The sequence below is a fragment of the Bison bison genome, unplaced genomic scaffold (assembly GCF_000754665.1).
Source record: "Bison bison bison isolate TAMUID 2011002044 unplaced genomic scaffold, Bison_UMD1.0 scf7180017864203, whole genome shotgun sequence".
Lineage (NCBI taxonomy): Eukaryota > Metazoa > Chordata > Mammalia > Artiodactyla > Bovidae > Bison > Bison bison.
This window is the reverse complement of record NW_011494775.1, coordinates 7,124,036-7,139,928: the sequence shown is the minus strand read 5'-3', so window position 1 is coordinate 7,139,928 and position 15,893 is coordinate 7,124,036. Positions and strand designations below refer to the sequence as shown.

General features: G+C 54.6%; 1 protein-coding gene across 3 annotated transcripts in view; it reads left to right on the top strand.

The window, feature by feature from the left end:
• The window catches only part of MISP (mitotic spindle positioning), a 30,509-nt gene extending 21,067 nt beyond the window's left edge, over positions 1 to 9,442 (top strand). For 2 of the 3 annotated variants that reach the window (XM_010844601.1, XM_010844602.1), the window contains exons 2-5: positions 3,712 to 5,579; positions 6,164 to 6,294; positions 7,690 to 7,728; positions 8,785 to 9,442. In XM_010844601.1, the coding sequence (XP_010842903.1) occupies positions 3,770 to 5,579; positions 6,164 to 6,294; positions 7,690 to 7,728; positions 8,785 to 8,874 (2,070 nt within the window). In that variant the 5' untranslated portion in view covers positions 3,712 to 3,769 and the 3' untranslated portion in view covers positions 8,875 to 9,442. Of the gene's footprint in view, positions 1 to 3,708; positions 5,580 to 6,163; positions 6,295 to 7,689; positions 7,729 to 8,784 lie in introns of all 3 variants that reach the window. The other variant, XM_010844603.1, reaches the window with a different exon arrangement.
• The last annotated feature ends 6,451 nt before the right edge of the window (positions 9,443 to 15,893 follow it).

Genomic DNA, 15,893 nt, shown 5'->3' with positions numbered 1-15,893 from the left:
GCTTGGGTGGGGAGCTCTGCTTTTGGCATGGGGGTTTGTGTGTCAGCAGCACCTTCTGACCCCAGTGGGGCCCTCCGGGTACAGGGAGGAAGTCCGCATCCCCACCCCAGCCCCCTCTGGGGGGTTCAGTGGGCTTCCAGAGACGTAGGGGACCTCCCCTCGCTCTGAGCCCCCTGGCTGGCTCTGAGGCTGGTCTATGTCCTTCCTATGCTGCACCTGACAAGAGGAGCAGAGGCCGGTCCCTGAGCTTTATCAGGGCCCCAGTCTCTACCCTGGGCTTCAGGACCCCAAATCCGTTGACCTTGAACCCTGACCCTCTAAGGAAGGGGCCTGATCACACCCCTGGGGCCAGAGGCACAGCTCACCCCCGCTGATTCTGGGAATTCGGGGGTTTCTGGGGAGACACTTAACACCAGCCAGAGGCTTGCTTGGGGAGGGCTTGAGCAGCCTATGACACCCCCTTCCATTGGGCTGGGGTCTGATTGGGGCTCACTGGAGGTGGTGGGGTGGTCTCAGTATGAGGGGGAGTGTTCAGCCTCGGGGAGGGCGGCTGGAATCCCGTGGGTGTGGGGCAGAGACTCGGCCCAGAATCCAGGTGTGTTAAGGGGCCCTGCTACCAGGGTCTTGGGGACTGTAGCCCAGAGGGACAGAAGAGGAACCTTGAGAGCCTGTCCCTGCTGTGTGACTGGCCCTGTCTGAGCCTCAGGCCCTTCCAGCAGGCCTTTGCCCAAGGGCAGGAGGCCAGTTGCAGTGATGAGGAAGCAGGTATGTGGCCCAGAGGCCATAAACCCAGTTTCAGTTTTGGTATCAACAGGGTACAGAGTTGGGACTGGGGAGGAGCAATCCCAGGGAGCTTCCTGGAGGAGGAGGTGACTGCCCAGTTTCAGAACCTGTTGCTCTGTCACGCCCTGTGTGACCCCTCTCAGGGCCTTGGTTTCTTCTGCTTCATGTTGAGCACAGAATGGCCCCTGGGTCGCAGGCTCTTGTGAGAGGCCAACAAAGTGCTGGCATGAGATGCCCAGTTGGGAGGAGCCACTCGAGGAGTTGGACGGCTCTGATTGCTAGTACAACTCATTTGTACAGTTTGTGAGACCTCCAGGAGGGCGGTTTCTTCTCCAGTGTTTCTGTGTGCCAGGCACCTGCTCGGGCCTCCTGGTTCCTCCCCAGGCCCTGATGTGGAGTTGGCACAGTCCCACCGTACAGACTGAGGCTTGGTGAGGGAGTGCCTGCCCCAGGGTCACTCTGAGATCAGTGGTAGAAAGTGAAGTCGCTCAGTCATGTCCAACTCTTTGCGACCCCATGGACTGTAGCCTATCAGGCTCCTCCATCCATAGGATTTTCCAGGCAAGAGTGCTGGAGTGGATTGCCATTTCCTTCTCCAAGGGATCTTCCCAACCCAGGAATCGAATCGGGGTGTCCCGCATTGCAGACAGACGCTTTACCATCTGAGCCACCAGGGAAGAGATCAGTGGTAGATCCAGGGTTTAAAAACTAAAAGCATCAGCCACTGCTATAAAAGCATTTCTCTGGAGCCTACTGCATACCAGGCTGAACCTGCATGGAGGCAGCCTCTCTTGGTGGCAGCTGCGTGCTCTGGACCTACCTACCATCCAGAGGGACACTGGGGTCAGTGGGAAACTGGGGGAGACTTGCCCAAGGACTCAGGCAAAGAGGGACCCCACCCTGCTGGCCTCAGTGAATCACCCAGAAGGAATGGGCTGAGGAGGGATGTGTCCCCCACCCTGCCCCACCCACCAGGAGACCCAACACCCTCTGGGTGTGCAGTTCTTTTTCCTGGAGTTAATGTCCCCTGTGGCTTATAAATCCTTCTGGGTGAGCCTCTGCCCACTCACTAGGCAAACATTTCTGCATCAGCCCCATCACGCCTGCACTCGCCTGCATTCCCCAGGGGTCCAGGGCGTGGGGACCAGACTTGCCCTCCAAGGTGGGCTGGGGTTAGGGGGGAAGCCTGGAGGGGCAGCCGGCTCTCTGCTTGAATGAACTCTAACCCTGGCCCCTGGACACGCGGAGTGAGAGTGAGCCAGCCCTTATTAAGCACTTGCTGTGTACCAGACTCTGGGCTATTGGGACAGATGCTCACCTGGGCCCCTTAATAATCTTCTTCTCCTTGCAAAGATGTGTAAACACCCGGCCACTCTCAAGTCTTTGGGATAGAGGCTCAGCCCTCTTGGCTAGGACTTATCACCTAAGCCTGCTTGTTTTTTAAATATTTTTTTCCTAGTTATAATTCAATATTTGAAAGACTGCATGATAAGAACGAGTTGATTGTAGCATGGATCCCCATGATTGATTTTAGGTTGCTTGATGTCACTTTTCCAGCTCAGGGAGGGTCTGCAGTTTTCTTTTAAAACCACATTTCACTTTCACAAGCAAGTTGGTGTAAAAAGGCAGCGATGTACCCAGTAGCCTTGGTGGCATCAGGGGGCTGAGGACGGGGACAAGGGCTGCTTGAGGAGTTGAGAACAGCTTAGCTTCCTTTCTTCAGCTGTACTGGGCCAGGTACACATGGGATGCTCAGGCCACAGGCTCCAAGGGTGGAGACAGTCTGGAGGGGCTTCCTGGAGGAGCTCCCTGGACTGCAGCTAAGGAGACTGTGGAAGAGCAGAAACCAAGGTCCTCCCAGCAGAGGGAGGAGGAAAGGGTCAGATTTGGGGTCTGGTGCCTGTAGAGTTCGTGGGTTTGGGTTGAGGTAGTGGCCTTGAGTGCCCTGGGCAGGGTGTGAAGGCTGCAGCCTGGAGATGCCAGGAGTCGTGGAGGTGTAAGAGCAGCTGCCTGGCCTCCACAGAGGCTCCTGGAGATGTGCTCAGAGGGAGCCCCAAGTCCTGGTGGGGCTGGGCCCCCTGGGGCACTGGGTCAGGGTTTTGCCTGGCCCTGAAGGACAAGGCCCAAGGTACTCCTTAGCTGGGCCAAGTTTTATGGTGCTGAGGCCACAATCATCTGGATGGGACAAGGTGTCCCTCTGGGCAAGTTCAAAGAGAGTGCCAGATACGGGATTCTCTGTCTAATCACACCCCTCTCTGGGCCTCAGTTTCCCCACTTGACATCCCTCAGTGAGAGGTGGGGCCATCTGTAAATGTCAGATGAAATGAAGAATCACAGAAAGAACCTCAAGATGCGTGTGCCTTTAGAGAGAGTTTGTCAGGGGGTAGCCCCCCTGTGACTGGACCCAGCGAGCTGGCACCCAACAGGTGCAGTGTCTGGGAGAGGAGGTGGGAGGGGTGCCTGCAAATGTTAGACACACAGGGGACGAGTTGTTAATCAGTACAGGGGCCCTCAGGGATTCAGGTGTGGCTGGATCCAGGAGCTGAAACAATGTTTTTAGGGTGCTGCGTTGCAGTTGGGGGTGCTCTTAAGCAAGGTGTGTCCTCAAGGGCAAATATGGCCCCCCAACAGTTCTGTCTCATCCTATCAGCCTCACAAGCCCAGTGGGGAAGAGGGTCCAATTTTCCACTTTAATTGCAAAGTCCCAGAGTTTAATGTCATTGGCCAGGTTGGGTCACATGTCCATCCCTGTACAAATAACAGAGGTCCAAATATAGAATGCTCTGATTGGCAAGGCTGAGTCACTTACCCATCCCTGAGCTAATCACAGAGGCCACTTGGCCAGGACTTTGTCCTTGGAGGGAGAGGGACTACAGCTCTCCCCAAGTTCTCTGACTTGGTAACCCACACATCCTTCTCCTCCTTCAGTGAGCCCAAATCGTCTCCACCTTGGGAGCCTGTGGTGGGCAGAGACCTCCTTCCGAACATGGACCGAGTTACCAGATATCCCATCTTCGGCATCCCTCACTCATCCCGCATGGCCGGTGTGGCCTTTGATGGTGACACCAGCTACACTTTTGAGTTGGTGGGCGTGGGGCCCACGGCCAGTTTCTGGAGCCAGGACGAGACACCAGCATGGCCCACTGACCACGAGGCCTCCCTGGAAATGACGCGGACTGGGACATCCCGCAGCCTGCGTGTCTTCCCTGGCCGGATGGCCCCATGGCCACCCTGCCCCCAGGATAACGAGGATGAGGAGGTGAAGGCCTACCACCTGGAGGCCAGGGACACCCCACCCTGGCAGCCACAGAACCTGGAGCGGGAGCGCCAGGCAGTCATTCGGGGCCAGGCTGTCAGGAAGAGTGGCACGGTGGCCACGCTCCATGGTGCCCCTGACCACAGGGAGCCCAGGGGCCCCAGCCGACCACAGTCCATGCCCCTGGAGGAGAACGAGATAGACAGGGAGCAGATCGACTTCCTGGCAGTCAGGCAGCAGTTCCTGAACCTGGAGCAGGCGAACCCCCCACCTGGAGCAGCCCACGCCAATGCAAGGGTTCTCCAGAGCCCCCAATCCAAGGTAGCCCATGCAAAAACAGGGGTCTCTCGAAACGCCCCACTTGGGGTGGCCCACGTGAATTCAGAGGTTCCTCAGAGCCCCCAACCCAAAGTGGCCCATGTAAATGCAGTGGCCTCTCAGAACTCCCCACCCAGGGCCAGTCAGGCCTCTAAGGCCCTTAGCAGGCCACCTCTGGCCAATGGGTATGTCCTCCCAGTCAAACCCCAGGTGAAGGAGGTGGTCACAGAAGAGAAGAGGGTTCACCCTTTGCCTACCAGGTCTGTTGCCCAAGCCCTGGAGGACCCCGGTTCCCGGTCCAGAGAAGAGTCCCCAGAGCCCCTCAAGGAGACGCCCATTGAGCGAGAGATCCGACTGGCCCAGGAACGGGAGGCAGACCTCCGAGAGCAGAGGGGGCTTCAGCGGGCAACCAGCCACCAGGAGCTGGTGGAGATCCCAGCCAGGCTCCTGCTAAGCAAGGTGAGCCTGGCTGCAGCACCACGGCGGGACAGGGGCCGTCCATCACTCTACGTACAGCGGGACATTGCTCAGGAGTCACAGCGTGAGGAGGATCACCGGCGGGAGGGCCTGCAGGTGGGCCGGGCATCCACACCTGACTGGTCCTCCGAAGGACCTCAGCCCAGACTTCGAAGAGTCCACAGCTCAGACTCCATCCTCAGCCCAACCCCAGATGCTCATGCGGCCAGCCTGGCCCCAGAGGTGAGGAAGGTGAGCCGTATCCCACCTGATGCCTACCAACCATACTTGAGCCCTGGGACGCCCCCAGGAGAGTCTCCTGCCTCCCACGCCTACCGCAGGCCCAGCAACCTCTCAGCAGATGAAGCCAGGCCAGTGGGCTCTCCCAAGGCTGCAGGGTCTCAGAGGCATCCCTCAGAATCCTCTGCAAAGCCCTCAGGCCTGAAGCAGGAGCCCCCCCGGGGACCCCTGCATGCCAGCAGGGGTGTCCTGAGACAGGAGTACTTCCATCTGCGGCCCCTGCGGTTCAGAGTCCCAGATGAACCTGAGAGAGCTGAGGCCCCCCGAGTTTGGGGCTGGGAGGTGGCGGGGGCCCCAGCACTGAGGCTACAGAAGTCCCAGTCATCTGAGCTACTGGAGAGAGAAGTGGAGAATGTCCTGCGACGGGAGCGGGAGATGGCTGAGGAGCGGCGGAGTGCTCTGTACCCTGAGGTCTTCTCGGATGAGTGCTGTGACCACGACTCTCGGAGCTCCTCCCGCAAATCTAGTGAGGACGGGTCCTGGGAAAGGCTGCTTTGTGCAGAGTCTCAGAGGAGGGTGGCAGGAGGAGTATGAGGATGCCAGGAGAGGGTGAGGGTAGGGGAACAACTGGGGAACTTCATCCACCACCTGGGTTGGCTGGTCTGTCCATTTGTCTGTCTGCTGAAGCAGTAGATTTTGGAGAAAGATGTTAACTTTGCCTTGAGTTTTTTGCTTTATGGATTTGGAGACTTTGTTGTTAGGTGCATAGAGGTTTACAGATGTTCTAGCCTCTCAATCAATTGCTCCTTTTTGTCAATGTGAACTGCCTCCACCCCATGTCACTTTCTAGTGTTTTTCTCCTTGCATGGTCAGCCCATCTGTTGATCCAGTTTCTCCTGACTGGCTATTCTGATCACTCTGTCTATCAGTTTTCCCAACCAGCTGTCTGCTCTGTCTGTCTGTCCATTCACTCATCTCCTTAACTGGTCCAGCCTCTCAACCAGAATCTGTGTCTCTTGGGCTGAGTTCTCACAGACGTTATGCCCTCAGGAGACTATGGGACCCTCCCTGATGCCCTTTCCTTCCTCTCCCATCCCCGACCCCCACCAGGCATCACAGGCAGCTACTCAGTGTCTGAGTCACACTATTTCACCCCCATCCACCTGCACTCGGACCTGGTGTGGACGGTGGAGGCCCCGGCCAAGGATGCTCTCCAGCAGAAAAAGAAGAAGGAACAGTGGGTGAGTCTTGAGTTCTGCCACCCCCCTGGAGGCCTAGCTGAGGTCTGACTCCCCATTAGGGGCGGAAAAGTTCAGGCAAGGTGCACAATGGATAAACCGAGTTTCTCTTCATGTCTGGGCTGTATAAGCAGAGTCCCCACCATGAGGTTGTTCCCCCTGAGCCAAAGGCTGAGGATGAGCTCTGCTTGGAGGAGAGCAGTGGCAGTGTATCAAAATGAGCCTTATTATTTTCATGTGTTTATTACCATCAACATCATTTCTGATTATTATCCACATCATATGATGGATGTCTCAGGGCTCTGCAAGCACCATGCCTTTAACATCTGGAGGGATTTTTGTTTCCCTTTTGTTGAGAAAGCCATACTTGCCTGTGCCCAGGGTCATACAGGGCTTCCCAGGTGGCGCTAGTGGTAAAGAACGCCTGCCAATGCAGGAGATGTAAGAGATGCAGGTTGGATCCCTGTGTTAGGAAGATCCCTTGGAGGAGGACATGGCAACCCACTCCGATTTTCTTTTTTTTTTTTTAGTTCTATCAGTTTATTACTACCAACCCATCTGCCTCCACCCTCATGCATGTGTGCTCAGTCATGTAACCCCATGGACTGCAGCCTGCCAGGCTCCTCTGTCCATGGACTTTTCCAGGCAAGAATACTGGATGGGTTGCCATTTCCTTTTCCACCACTCCAATATTTTTGCCTGGAAAATCCCAGACAGAGGAGCCTAGTGGGCTACAGTCCATAGCATCACCAAGAGTTGAACATGACTGAGTGACTAAGCACTCATGCAATGTCATATAGTCTGAGTTCCCAAGCCAGTACTTGAACCTAGGCCTGACTCCAAACCCTACATTTGTAACCATGAGGCCATCTCCTCTCTGGTCAGGAACTGTTACACTACGAAGAATAACACCCTGTCCATCCAGCCTTGCCCATGTGGTGCTCACAGTCTTGCCTAGTGGTTTGGGGCAGAATGGAGTCTGGGGACCTGGGTTCAAGTCCCAGTCCTGCTGCTTGCTGACTATGTGAGGGGCAAGACCCTGCCCTTCTCTGACCCTCAGTCTCCTCCCCTGTAAAATGAGTGTGATAATAAGAACGTCCCCCTTCGAACCTTAGAGCAGGGCTGGCCACAGCAAGAGCTCTGTAAATGTCAATTGTCTTTGTTACGATGATGTTTACAAGAGAAAACAGTTGCAAATGATGGGCAATGCTTCAATGAGGGGGACAACATGTGGGAACAGCATGGTGGGTGGTTTTGAGTTTGGGGTGATTGAGGAACGCTTAGGGGACCAGAGTGGGCAAGGAAGGCCTTCCCTTCTTCCCCAAATGTGACTGTGCATCGAGTCCAGTGGGGAAGGCTAGAAGGCCCTGGGGACTAACATGTGTTCCTTTCCTGTAGTATGCCGGCATCAATCCCTTGGATGATGTCAACTCGGAGGTGAGTGTGCTTCTGGGGCGAGGACCTGGGCCTTCCTCCCTTCCCCCTGAATCAGTGCCCCCTGTCCCCTGGCATCAGGGTCGTGGGAAGCCTTTCTTCTGGGTGTGGGTACTTGCCCTGGTATCTTCTTGATTGGTAGTGTCTGCCTGAGGTGGACTTTTCTGTGATCTGCTTTTGATGCCTGCCACAGGCACAGACTGTGGAAAGAGGGTCCACCTGCTGCCTTTTTAGGAGATGGTTTTGGGGCAGGTTTGGCCCAAGACAGGGGTATTTTCTTTGAGGGAGGGGTCCACCTGAGAGTGTCACCTACCTCACCTGAGAGAAGGTCACCTACCTCAGTGGTTTTGTGGAATACATTTGTGACCCTCTCTGCATGCAATGCCAGAGAAGGCAATGGCACTCCACTCCAGCACTCTTGCCTGGAAAATCCCATGGACAGAGAAGCCTGGTAGGCTGCAGTCCATGGGGTCGCTAAGAGTCGGACACGACTGAGCGACTTCACTTTCACTTTTCACTTTCATGCATTGGAGAAGGAAATGGCAACCCACTCCAGTATTCTTGCCTGGAGAATCCCAGGGACAGAGGAGCCTAGTGGGCTGCCGTCTATGGGGTCGCACAGAGTTGGACATGACTGAAGTGACTTAGCAGCAGCTGCGTGCAATGCAGGAAACTTGAGTTTGATCCCTGGGTTGGGAACATCCTCTGGAGAAGGGAATGGCAACCCACTCCAGTGTTCTTGCCTGAAAAATCCCACAGACAGAGGAGTCTGTCAGGCTACAGACCATGGAATCACAAAGAGTCTGACACAACTGAGCAACTAAGACTTTCACTTTCATTTTGATCTGAGTCCACGATGCCAGGCCCGGGCATTTCCCTCCTGTGGGGTTCAGCATGAGTTAGCACATTCCTTTGCACTGTTACTGGGAGTGGAGGGTCTGAAACAGGAAGTGGTGGTCCTACTCTAATTGTTCTCCAGGCCTCTCCTAGGGGTTAGTGGTCGAGGGAGCTGTTTGGGGACTTAGAGCCCTGAGGAAACTCCATGCCTCCTTTTTGCAGATTCTAGAGGCCACACGGGTGACCCGACACAGGAATGCCATGGCAGAGCGCTGGGAAGCCGGGATCTATGCCAGCGAGGATGAGGACTGACCCTGGGCAGGCGCTGCCCTAGCACTGGGGAACTGCTGAGTCCCTGCCTTAGGACCTAGATCCCCGTTTAAATCCACACCCGAGAACTGCACATCTCGTGCTGACGGTCCCAAGGGTGGATGCATTTGTGGGGTGTGGGGTTTCTTTCCCGTTTTCATTTTCCTGGAGAAATTGCTGTGCTTTTAGATGACTTCTTCTGCTCCTGTGACTTTGCCAAACACTCTTGAGTTCTAGGAGGAAAGAGACCAGTCCTCTCACCTCCTGATATAATTATTACGGCTGGTCTGAGAGGGGAGACATCCTAACCCTTCTTCTGGGAAGTCCCAAACTGACAGGGGAGACCTGCCTGGCTCCAGCCCTCGAAAGCCTCCAGTCTCAGGGAGGAGGCCTGAGCACCCCAATCCGAGGGTCTCGTGGCCCCCTCCGCAGAACACCCAGCACAGCTCTGACGTTATGGGATCCCATGGGGACAGCTCCCTAGCCCCGGGCATTGAAAAGTGCTCGATTTAGGGGCTTCTGTCCTACCTGAAATAAAGCAGCCGATGCGGTCCCTGCCTGGAGTGGGCGTGCCCTGAGCCTCTGCCTCCTTCACTTCTCCAGGTGACATCACTGCCCCCACCATTCCACTTCCCCAGGTGAGGCATACAGAAGGTGCTCAAGTAGTGCTTGTTCATGAGTGATTGTTCAGCTCTCCCACGTGGCCTCGTCAGTCACTCTCAGAGCGCTTATTCAGCTCCAGCTGGGTCCCCAGTCCCTCTGGCTCCAGGGGCAGTGGTTAGAAAAGGGTCGTTATTAGGCTCCACACATATACCACAGGCACCACTCCCGCGGATGAGATCATTCCCAGGAATGACCTGGTAGTCCTGACCCTTGTGTGGCTGGGGGCCCCTTTGCCCACCCTGCCTCGATTTCCTCCATGCATGGGGGTGGTGATGGGACCTCTTCTGCTCCCCCAACCCGGACCTCAGGGGTGAAACCCCAGCACCTGTGCATGGACCCCAGAGGGACCCCGACGGCGGCTCCTCCCCCTCCGATCCGGACCCACCCCCAGGATCCAGACTAGGAGCAGCTGGGGACGCCCACCCACAGGGTCTGTCCCCACCCGCTGCCCCCACTCCCTCACCACGGCCCGCGCCCCCTTCCAGCGCCTCCCCGACAGGCAGCCACAGGGAAGCCGCCACAGCTATTCTGAGAGCTATTCTTGAGAGCGGCCCACGCGGGGCGGGGAGGCGGTGCACCCGAAATAGCTGAGGCTGCGAGCGAGGGCGTCCCCGGGGCAGGGGGTAGGTGAGGTAGAGAGGGGCTACAGTGGGCAGAACAGATCCGCAGAGGGAGGGGGCCCTGTCCCCCGGGGGACCCCAGTCTAGGAAGGAGGCAGCGTCTGTATTCAGGGGGACGCCAGTCTAATGGAGGAGGGGACCTGTTCTCAGGGGGACCCCAGTCTAGGGAGGAGGCAGGGCCTGTGTCAAGGGGACCCCAGCCTCAAGGAGGAGGGGCCTGTGTCCTGGGGGAGCACTGGATCTGGCAGCATGCCTTCTGCCTGGTCCAAGGTCTGCTTTTCTCTGTGGTTCCCACTGTTCTGTTCCAGCCCCAGGAACCAAATGTGCCCCTCCAACCCCCGCCCTCCCCGCTAGCCTTTTAGGAAGGCAGTTTCAGGGTCTTGAATACTACCTGGGCCTCACCGGCTCCTCCCCCATCTCCTACCACATCTGTTCCTCCTCCACCCCGGTGCCCACTGGCTGCTCCCCCTGGTCCCCCTTCTCTGAGGATGCCAGTCTCTGGGGGTGATTGGAACTAGCAGGAACAGAGGGCTTAGACCAGTACAGCTAGGTTTTCTGACAGTCCTGAGGTCAGGAGTCTGGCTCAGGCCTCACCGGGCTGAATCCAGGCATGGGCAGAGCTGGTCCCTCTGGAGGCCCCCTGGGAGCACCGTCTCCCCACTTTTTCAGCTTCTAGAGGCGCCGCATCCCTGGCTCGTGGCCCCTCCCTCTATCGTTACAGCCAGCAGCCAGCAGCTCAGCATGTCCTGTCTCTCTGCCTCTGACCCTACCCCTCCCTCTTATAAGGACCGTGTGATGACACTGGGTCTGCAAATCCAGGGTCGTCCGAATCTCAGGGGCCTTAAATTAATCCCTCCTGCAAAGTCCCCTCTGCCCTATGAGGTGACACGGCCACAGGCCTCAGGACCAGGATGGGGACATCTTTGGGGCTGTTACTCTGCTGACCAGACACAGAAGGACACACACTGTCTGATTCCACTCACAGGAGGTCCCTGGAGGAGTCAAATCCGCAGAGACAGGAAGTAGATGGTGGGGCCAGGGGGTGGGGGAGGGGATGGGGAGTCATTGTTTCATGGGGACAGTTTCAGTTTAGGAGGACCGGAAAATACTGGAGATGACGGTGGGGCTGGTTACACAACAGGGTGAATGTGCTTAATGCCACTGAGCTGTGCTTTTATGTTATGTGTATTTTACCATAGTTATTTTAAAAAGAGAAAGGAAAAAATAGGTGTCTCTCTCGAAGGCCTCAGAAGGACCTTGGGAAAGATCCAGGAATGATGCATTTACTGGCTTAAAATCTGAGGAGTGTGCTGAAAAGTGCACTGTCCTTGAAATTCTCAATTCACCCTCACGGGCACATTTCAGGAGGCGGGTGGGAAGGTCTCGTTTTGATGATTCACTTTTGCTTAATTCTTCTCACTGGGCTGTGCCCTCGGGGAAGGGAGGGGAAATTCTATTCCACCTGCCAGGCTGCCTAGTCCCACAGGGGCTCGGCAAGAGGTTTTTTGTGTGTTTTTTTTTCTGGTGAGAGGTTTCAGTGAAGTCTTAGTGCAATTCCCAAAGGAGGGAGGGTCTGTCTGGATGGAAGACAAAGTGGAGACAAAGGCTGTGTCCGGACTTCTCTACTCTCTCTTTCCTGGTTTCCTCCCAGGTCGAGGTATGTGATCTGGGGAGGAAGGGAGTTTTCTCTGAGGCCATTAGAAAGGCTGAAACATAAGCCCGGTTTCCAGCTGAAAAGCCAGAACCTTTCCTTGCTCTCAGCATTTTTCACCTTCTCCTTTGGCGGTGTTGCTCTTATTCCATTAACTCCTGCAGGACCACGTGGGGATCAGGAACCAGGAGCTGGGCTGGGGCTGTGGCTCTGGGTTCTGGTGTGCCTCTGTCACTATCACTCCCTATGCACATCCGTCAGCTTGTGCTGTGTGACAACCATCCCTCGGTGCTCCGATAGCAGCTGCTATGAGCTCAGGATTCTGTGGTCAGCTGCAGGATTGCTGCCGGGTCTGGGGGACCCCCAGCCACATATCTGTTGGGCTGGGTGGCGAGGGGAGAGAGAACATTCAGATGCCCAGTTCCACTGAAAATCAAGCCAACCGTAAATGACATTTCCAGTATAAGTATATCCCATACAATATTTGGGACATTCTTATGCTAAGTAGCATAAGCATTAGATAGAATCAACAACTCAATGGACATGAGTTTGAGCAAACTCCAGGATATGGTGAAGGACAGGGAAGCCCCGCGTGCTGCAGATCATGAGGTTGCAAAGAGTCGGACACAACTTAGTGACTGAACAACAACAGCAATATGCTAAATAAAAAATCACACACTGTGTATCTGAAGGTATGGATGGCCTGGCTTTGTATTTGTGGAATCTGTGGCCCTGGACAGGGTGCCACAGCCAGGTCTCATCTGGCTCATCCCCAAGGAGTTTGCTCACAGGAGTCCTGGGCACAACAGGAGAGGTTCCAAGGCACAGGTGCTTGGGTGCTCGTGTCAGTCTGGGCGCTGTCCTTCCAGTGGTGCTAGGGGTGTGACCAGCCCTGAGTCAGGACAGACGGGGACTGCCAGGCTGGGTGGTGACCAGCACTTCATCCACCTGGCAGGGCAGGTGCGCCTTACATCGTCCTGCCCCTTGGAGGTGATGGGCAGCATGTACTGGACTGGAAAGTGTGTGGACCCCCAGCCCTGTGGCTTAAGGTCCAGCTGTGAGGTTTGGGGAGCCCACGTGCCGCAACTTCTGAAGCCTGTGTGCTCTAGAGCCTGTCCTCCACAACAAGAGAAGCCACCGCAGTGAGAAGCCCACATACCGCAACAAAGAGTAGCCCACACTCACCACAGAGAAAGCCTGTGCAACAGAGACCTAGTGCAGCCAAGAAAAAAAAATGGTGCACATTAAAAAAAAAATCTAAAAAACGAAATTAAAAAAGTAAAAACACCCATTATCTCTACACAGTTTCTGAGCGTTGGAAGGCCAGCTCAGTGGGGCTGGGTCCTCAGCTCAGGGTCCCACCAGGCTGCAGTCGATGTGTTGGCTGCATTCTCATCTGAAGGCATTTTTTCCAGGCCTCTTTTTTGGGTACTGGCAGAAATGTTTTACATTTGTAGGACTAAGGTCTCGGTTTTATTGCTGGCCACCCACGAGTCTTTGCCACATGGTCCCTCCACCAGCAGGTCATTATGTGGATATTTGCTGCTCCCAGGCCTTCACAAAAGCCTCACCTGATTAGGCCAGGCCCACCCAGGGTGATCGCTCTTTCAATCAACTTGAGGTCAGCTGATTTGGGGACCTTAATCATACTTGAAGAAGCTCATCACCTTTACCAAAAAAGTTGCACCACACTCAAGGGGATTACTCAGGGTGTGCACACAGGGGCCAGAATCATGGGGACAACTCAGAGTTCTGGCCATTTTGGGGGGACCTAGCGTAGGGTTGAGGGCATGGGATCTAGTGGGAAAGGTTGGGTCTGAACTTCATCCCCAGTTTGAACCTCACCCTCATCAAGTTACCATGAGTAAACTGGCCTCTTCCAGTAAAAACTAGTCTCTCTTCCAGTAAAGGTGAGGTAACCCATTCACCCACAGACCTAGGGGGCCCATGAACGAGGGGTTTGGCAGTTCTTAACCCTTCAAGTCTCAAACTGACGGCAGAGGGGCCGATTTAGAACAGAGGCCTCTCTTGGTTGTCAATGTTTAAATCTTTTTTTCTCTCTTTTTTAAACGATTTGCTAATATTTAAAAATCAGGAAATTTTTATAAAAATCTGGATTTCTCACTTTTCTTGAGGAAGCCGAGCATGGCTGTGGCTGGGCAGCTCCCAGCAGATCCTGTGGGGAGAACCATCCCTCGGGTTTCACCACATTTCCCTTCTGCAAGAGAAGTGAGGAAACTATAATTGGATAAAAATTAGCGAGGGCAGTGCTGAGAGCAGTTTCTTTAAAAATAAATCCTCCTTTGCATCTTTTTTAACTTTCCATGCCTGCCATGCTCCCCCACCTCCATCTGCCTCTCAGACAGGCTGATGCCTGGACCCAACAGCAAATTTCCAGGCAGCGCCTTCTGTTGTTCAGTCGCTCGATCGTTTTGGACTCTTTGCGACCCCAAGGACTGCGGCACACCAGGCTTCCTGTCCTTCACTATTTCCTGGGGTTTGCTCAAACTCAGGTCCACTGAGCAATCCAACCATCTCATCCTCTGTCTCCCCCTTCTCTTTATGCTTTCAACCTTTCCCAGCATCAGAGTGTTTTCCAATGAGTTGGCTGTTCACATCAAGTGGCTGAAGTATTGGAGCTTCAGCTTCAGCATCAGCCCTCCCAGTGGGTATTCAGCATTGATTTTCTTTAGGAGTGCCCTCTAGTGGGACTGAATTTGGGGATAAAAACAGGGTCAGAGCTCTGAGGTTATTTGCAGGGCCCTGTGCCCCGGTTTTCAAAGGTGGTTGCTGCTGTGGGTTAGGTAAGCCCCCTTCCCTAGATTCATGTCTAATGAAAGCTCAGAATGTGACCTCACCTGGGGACTGGTCCGACTGGTCAGGGGTCTTTGGATTGCAAGAAAAAAAGGTTGAAGTAAACTCTACTCAAATGGGCTTTGGTAATACTGGGCTTTACTGGTTCACATAAATGTATAGTCAAAGTAGGACAGCTGCAGGCTCAGCTGGTTCCAGCCCCCAAACAGGGTATTCTTCTTCACCTCTGAGAGCCCCAGATTCAAGACCCAGCTCTGCCAGCCTCAGTGTCCTCCTCTGTAAGGAGACTCTGGTGGCTCAGATAGTAAAGAATCTGCCTGCCAATGTGGGAGACCTGGGTTTGATCCCTGGGTTGGGAAGATCCCCTGGAGAAGGGAATAGCAACCCACTCCAGTATTCTTGCCTGGAGAATCCCATGGACAAAGGAGCCTGGTAGGTCACAAAGAGTCGGACACAACTGAGCAACTAATGCTTTCAAGAAGTAGTCTCGCTGACCCCTTCATAGGTGGGTGGTTATGAGGGTTACCAGGCAGCTGACACACAATCAGGGCTGCATAAATAAATGTTGGCTCTTGTTGCTACTGACCAAGTAAACAAAGGAATCCTCACCAATCAGGGACTCAGATGCAACTTCCTGGATCGAGGCTGAAGGGAGCAAATGCATGCTGCCACCAGAGGGCAGCAAAACATTAACTAAGTAGCATTTAAAGGCCATGAACCCTGAATATTCACTGGAAGGACTGATTATGCTCAAGTAGAAGTTCCAATATTTTGGCCATGACTCATTGGAAAAGACCCTGATGCTGGGAAAGATTGAAGGCAGGAAGAGAAGGGGGTGACAGAGAATTAGATGGTTGGATGGCATCACCGAGCCAATGGACATGAGTTTGAGCAGGCTCTGGGAGTTGGTGATGGACAGGGAAGCCTGGTGTGCTTCCTGTCATTGAGGTCAGACACAACTGAGCGACTGAACAAGCAGCACCAGTTCTCATCCAGCATGAGAAAGCTGCCTCCCTACTCCTCAAAGTGGCTGGCATTTTCCCAGAACACCTTGAGGGCCCAGACTGGAGAAAGTGCAGCATCCCCCCCCCCACACCCACCCTGTCCCTCTTCCTCCACCAATCCAGAGAAACCCCTAGGCTGGTGAAGGTAAGGAGTAGGGTAGTGTGGAGGCAGCAGCACTGAGCGATGTTAGAGGAAACTATTTGCCTTCTAGAAGTGTTTTTATGTATTTAAAAAATCTATTAATTTTTTCCCAGAACAAAGTAGTTGAA